At 47.6% G+C, this 6,158-nt stretch overlaps 1 protein-coding gene across 2 annotated transcripts; it reads right to left on the reverse strand.

Annotated features, from left to right (window-relative positions):
* Positions 1-84: 84 nt before the first annotated feature.
* On the reverse strand, positions 85-6,158 carry LOC119091805 (uncharacterized). Of its 2 annotated transcripts, none has more exons than XM_037214685.1 (5): positions 5,874-6,158; positions 4,746-4,875; positions 3,780-4,505; positions 1,209-1,310; positions 85-686 (listed from the first exon to the last, which is right to left on the reverse strand). In XM_037214685.1, the coding sequence occupies exons 1-5, from the start codon at positions 5,927-5,929 to the stop codon at positions 597-599; spliced, it is 1,104 nt and encodes a 367-aa protein (XP_037070580.1). In that variant the 5' UTR covers positions 5,930-6,158; the 3' UTR covers positions 85-596. The 2 variants fall into 2 exon arrangements, with proteins under 2 accessions (XP_037070580.1, XP_037070579.1); XM_037214684.1 differs by having other exon boundaries at positions 5,832-6,158.

Raw genomic sequence — 6,158 nt, forward strand, 5'->3', positions numbered from 1 at the left:
CAATGCATTTGAACCATATAATTTTGTGTAGCTTTATCTTTCAAAAACTCATATCTACATACAATGTTGACCAAAACAATGTCATAACACTGACTGTTAGTCAATATTTCCCCAAAGCAACACAAATCGTCCACACATCTTACAGACCAGTGCACATTGAAGTGTTTAAAGTGTGCAAAGCCTAGTGTCTTCTATGACTCTTTATTCAATGGACCTAATCTGTCACCGCTCGTGCTGCTACTATCGCGACTACCCACATCCTACGGTATCGCGAGCGTCAGGGAGCGCTATCTTGACGCGCGCACGGATAACGCGGCGTTCACACGTTGGTCATAACATCAATGCTCCACTTGCTCGTCGAAAAGCGTACGCACATTCAAACTGCAGCTTTCACCGCGGCAATATTCAGCGGGCCAAGGCATGAGGGTGTTAGACCTGGTCAAGAAATCAACCGAAACGGCTGACAATTTAGCCCATACGCTGATACAAAAACAAAAACTGTTGCAACAAGCGCCGGAGTATCGAAGGTGACGATGGGACTTAACACAAGAACAACAAACAGAGCTTGTCCATGGGTCGGAGTCGCTGCCTAGGTATCACAGATCGCGAGGAGGCGGCAGGAAGAAGCGCCGATTGAACTCGGCTTCCGAGAGCCGCAGCATACGACAGCTTGAAGTGGCGTGCTCCTGGAGGTAAGGCACGCGGCGTTACAACCAAAACCGAACACACACCGTGTTACACATATGATCTATACTGCCTGCCGAGGCTCCACGACGGACGCTGTTGTCACACGAAGCAGTTTGAACCTGAGGTCTCCTGCCGCTCGAAGCTAATGCACGATGACCGCAAGTGTCTATGAACCTGTACGGCGTTCCGAATGCTGAGTACCATTAAAACAAGTCAGCAATGACATCCAACGGTCAGACGTCATCCCTCCTCCGCCAGAGCTCCTGTAGCCGGTAGCCTGTAAGCACACCGATAATGTACTGAACAGTTCGACATGTCGGATTTATCGAGGTATCGTAAACGCAATCCTTAGAATCACTTTTTAAAACTTGCGTTACGGTCTTTGGATAGCAGAAATGGTACCACACTCAGCGATGCACGCCTGCCATCTAGACCACTTGGCCGACTGGCCCATGTAGCGTACCCTGGTATAAGCCTACATTGGGTGATGGCGGCTGGTTGGCGCCGGGGGCGAGGCTTACCCTGATCTCGCGGAACTTGACCGAAATACCGATGGGCATCTCTCGGCACAGCTCGCACTGCCACTCGAATAGTCGGTGTGGGTTACAGCCGCGGGAGTCAAACTGCAACAGAATGCGGCGCCCGTGCCGTTACCTTCGGACGGCTCTCAAAGCTCCATGGCTTCTTCTGATGTGACTACAGACGGGCAGAAATCACAACGTGCAGGAACCATGGAACGCCGCTGGCTAGCCCCGCCCAGCTGTACTGACACCTCATGAACCAAAGGCCACGGAAACTTGCCCTGATGTCCTAAACTAGCTGTATTACCGCTTAAGGAGCTACTACTGAACCTTTCTGACACCTTTTAAACGGGCTAAATGTCTACATTCTTTAAACGCGCGTTCGAGTACGGTGCAGGTTAATCTGACCTGCCGAGGGTTTTTACAAAATAATTTTTGAACGACTCTGCGTGGTCGTACCAAACTTTGCAAAGCTGTGGGCAGCTAAATAGCGGATCTTTTGGCATACCAAATAAGATAACTTTGTAAGGTCGCTGACCTATGGCAGGTCAAAGCAAGACCGTGACTATCAGCAAAGGCAATGTCTAGGAGTGGTTCAATCTGGTGCCACAACGGAGAGTTCGACGAGGCCGTACACGAGATAGTTTCTTAGGCAATAACATAATTTCATTTAGGAATAAAGCAAATTCCATTGATCTAGGGTCAGGCGCAAATAACAGACTAAGGTAAAAACCAACCTAACTTATTGGTAGGCGCTAAGCATTAGTTGTCAACAGCTCTCGTCCTGATTTCGAATTTCTCGATAAAAAGAACAGCAATCTGCATATTCCACGGGCTTCCCAAAAGTCAGGATAGGTCACTGGTATGAGAGACCCAAATCAGCCCTTTGCTTTTAGGCACATACAGCCTAGCGTAATTCTCACGCTTATTCGAATTTAAAAATGAAAAAAACATCGTAGTCTCTGGGCTACATCTTCCTAAGATTAAACACGGTACATGGCCTAAAGTGAACACCAGCCACCTTTTGCCTATAACAAATATCTGGGTTCAAGGTGGTTGCATGAAGAGGTCTGGGAGCACTTCGGACACCAATCTTGATTTTGGCCTTGTTGGACCTTAGTTGATCTGGAGGACATAACCTATGGATCTCAGATCATGACACAAATGAATTCGCATACAGACCAGCTCGTCCTAAAATTTGGTGTTTCTAGCTCTTAGTTTTTGAGGTATCAGTGGGTCAAATTGTCCCACTCCCATCCGAGTGAAGAGTATTGAACCAGTATTGTTCCAGAGAGTGTTCCACATTTGTATGGAATTTCTAGCTGAAATAGTCAATTTAAAGATTCGGTGCAGTTCACAGCCATGCCCTTCTAAAAAGAAATGTTCCACATTTTAATAAATTGAAGCTAACACCCGACATGACCTTAGCCCACTTATACCTATTGGCATACTTTCAAAAGGAAAAGGCTGCTCTAGACAACATAATTTCTCCTTTGAGTACATAGGGTTAACACTTCATTGTTTTATTGTGTCATTGTACCTTGCACAACATTAATTAAGAGTCAACTGACGGCCGATACATCTGAAAATCGTGTCCATGAAGGCCAGAAATGAACGACTCAAGAATTTTATATCTATTGGCCTTGATCGCCGATGGCCAATGGGATGACAAGATTATAATGACGCTATTATGACGTCATGGATGCCTGGGCGACCATGAAACAGTCAACACATTGTTGCGGAAACCAGTGGGATTTCGGTCTTAAGGACAGCGCTGTGAACTGCACCGAATGTTCGTCCAGACGCTATGCCGTGCAGCGTAAGACCTGTAATAAAAAACGTAAGAACCACGTCATAACCGAGTATGTGAATGCAAGTAAACATGTTAGTCACGGATAAATATGCAAGAGCACTAGGAGCAAAGAATCAGAACACGAGTACATAACGATGTTTGACTCAACAAACACTCCCACCCATGCTGCTATCTCTCGACGGGTTTGAAGCACTTCAAGTGGCAATTTCGCGCGGCTAGTTTGGCAGTACCTAAACGTCACACAACCGTTGTGTAACGCAATCAAGCAATGACATATTGCGGAGAGTATTTACTAAACAGAGAAAAGCTGTGGTATACAGCAGTCTTTTCCATTTCAAAGCACACCAATAGTTATCAGTGAGTATCTTTCATCACATCTGATCCTTGTTTCGATATCTTCAGATGTCGAGCGTTCCCTTTAACGGTCCGGGAACGAGAACCTCTCCTAAAACATTAAGATCACGTAAGTTTTACGTTCACGAGACAGTATTAATAACCCTTACTATTCTTCTGTTTATTCTACGAGGAATACAGCTATTAATACCGTCTGACTTAACCGTTAAGACTTAAAAACTGCTGTTAAAAACTGCTCTCATTACGAAATAAACAAACAATACGGAAAGGCCAATGGAAGACCAACGGTTACAGCTATTCTGCAAGGCAGCATTTCGCGGCGTTTCGTACCTTAATCGTTCGTATTTCACTATCATAGTTTTCGTTCATACCAGTGTACACTTATAATGTATGCTCGATCTCACCTCGCCGGGCAGCAACAGCTCCTCGTCCAGTCGGTGTGTGACCACGTGGCTACAGTAGGCGTGTGGCGTCGAGTAGCGCGTGCGGCAAAGTGGGCAGCTCAACTTCCGCTGCATCTGGTGCTGCTTGACCACGTGGTTCTTGAGATCGGCAGGGTGCACCGCGATGAAGCCGCAGAAGCCACACGTGTCTCGTAGGCCGGCGTGCACGTGGCCGAGCAGGTGCGCGCGCTCAACGTGCTCATTGCACTGACGGCAGTAGTGCCACTCGACGAACTCGCCCTGGTTGTCGACGCGCAGCTGGTCCGCCTGCTGCAGCAGAGAGCGCAGCAGCGACTGGCCGATGCCGGCGTCGCGGCAGGCGTCGGCGTCTAGCGGCGCGGGCGCCACGCCTATCGCCTCCTGGCGCAGCCGCTCGAACAGCTCCTGGTATTGTGGCAGCCGCAGCACCTCGTACGAAAGCGGCGTGTTGTCCAGCTGGTAGAGGGAGCCGCGGCCCGGCTCCGGGTCGCCGCCGCCGCCCGCCTGGCCCGACTCGGTCAGCAGGCTTTCCACCAGTTCGTCCGGCAGGTCCTCCAGCGTGAGACGGCAGATGGCCTCCAGCCGCTGCTCGAGAGGGGCGCCGGCGGCCGGCTCAGCGGGTGGTGCGCGTCCGGCCGCCGGCCGGCGTGGCTCCAGGCCCGCCTCGCGCTCCAGCGAGAAGATGTGTAGCTCGTCTAGGTCGCAGCGCTGCCGGCCGAGCATCGGAGTTTTTCGGTCTGGACTTTCAACAAGTATGCATTGCCATCACAACATGGCTCACAGTCTGATCATGAAAGAATAAAAAAGAAAATGTTTCATTGACAAATATACCAATTTCAGCACCACACCTTGCTAGAGTCCAGCAATAAATCAAAACAATCAGATCACTGGGGCTGCAAGACTCAAAATATGATCTACCAAGTGCAGAGAACAATATTTTGTCCTCACCTTTGCAACATCTACAACATATCTGGCATGCCGGACCTCTGCAGGAGTCCTCTGATCACAGAGCATCAGCTGATGGTGCATCAGCAGTGTTGGAGTTGCCAGGGTGATGCCACAGCGGGGGCAGGTATGCCTGCCAAACAAGTATTGAGCAACATTAACTAATGATACTGATCTCCAGATCAAGCCCACTATTTCTTGGATATTGCTAATTGGTGTGGAATTAATGACTTCCATTTTAAAGGAGCATCAGATGTAAAATCATCTGACAACAGTATCAAACATAGATGAAAATAATTCATGAGGAATTTGATTTCATACTCCTGCAACTATTCAATGCTAATCATGCACTCAACTTGGTATGCTGAGCTATGCAACTGATGGTGCATAGCAAGCCAGGGATGGTCATTAAAAGGAAAATCATAGTAATTCTTAAGTACCTAACCATTGAATCTCTGGTTAAAAATTGCTAATCCATGGGGAACCTGCCCTGTGCTTGCACCACAGGATTGCACCATGGTCTTATCTTCATGCTCAGTAGATGATATTCTTCCCAGGGTCAAAACCATACAATACTCTTACTGTGCCAGCCAACATTACAAATACCAAGAGTTTAAATGCCCTGAACGAGGTGACTCTGGCAATCCTGCAACAAAAGCATTCCTGCTGGCCCTGATTACTATGTGACCTTCGTGTAATGAGCATTGAGCTTGTATATGCTGAGCTTAGGCCCTAGCCAGATTGCACTGTGTCTCCTATCTTTAGTGATTTTCTTTGACTGAAATTTCCTTGAAACATTGCCTGTATGTCCCAACATCACTGGAAAAAATTGCATCAAACAAATAAGTACTTTTATTTACATATCACATACATCAAAAGCTTTGAAACATGGCATTGTTGCAGCAGACGAGCTGGGTATGGCATGCAATTTTTGTAAGCTGGGGACGCTGGTTCTGTAGGTAAAATATCCCCAAAATAACAACTACACAAGATAACATCAGGCATAGTGCCTTGTTGGCCTCAAAGCAACAACACCTCATCCTCAATGCATATCTAAAATTGTGAATACTTCAGCATGAAATCACGTACCATTCAGTTGATTTCTGGATGACTGAAAGTACAATCACATACCCTTCAGTTGATTTCTGGATGACTGAAAGTATTTCTACTTCGTCCATAGAAGTCATCGCAGCCTAAGGGTGTATTTGCAGCGCACTTAGATGTTCTACGTGGCGTCACGTTGAGTCTTTGACGTGCGTGTTCGCGTGCTCTCCACGTCACTTGCTTTTCACGCATCAAAAACAAGAAGTTCCATTCATACGGCCATGTTGAGAGCTGGATGAGAAGCCAGTAAACGACTTTTGTTCCAGAGAATGCTGGTGCCAAGGCCCTGCCGGCTGCGCGTAAGCAGCCTCC

This window comes from Pollicipes pollicipes, unplaced genomic scaffold (genome assembly GCF_011947565.3).
Source record: "Pollicipes pollicipes isolate AB1234 unplaced genomic scaffold, Ppol_2.1 Scaffold_3447;HRSCAF=4054_pilon_pilon_pilon, whole genome shotgun sequence".
Lineage (NCBI taxonomy): Eukaryota > Metazoa > Arthropoda > Thecostraca > Pollicipedomorpha > Pollicipedidae > Pollicipes > Pollicipes pollicipes.

Excerpts from the sequence above, each read along its gene's own strand:
- LOC119091805 (XM_037214684.1), bottom strand. The coding sequence starts at position 5,929 with ATGACTTCTATGGACGAAGTAGAAATACTTTCAGTCATCCAGAAATCA. Across the intron at positions 4,876-5,831 it reads ATCCAGAAATCAACTGAATG|GCATACCTGCCCCCGCTGTG; the intron begins GTACGTGATTTC and ends CTTGTTTGGCAG. Across the intron at positions 1,311-3,779 it reads AGCTGTTGCTGCCCGGCGAG|TTTGACTCCCGCGGCTGTAA; the intron begins GTGAGATCGAGC and ends ATTCTGTTGCAG.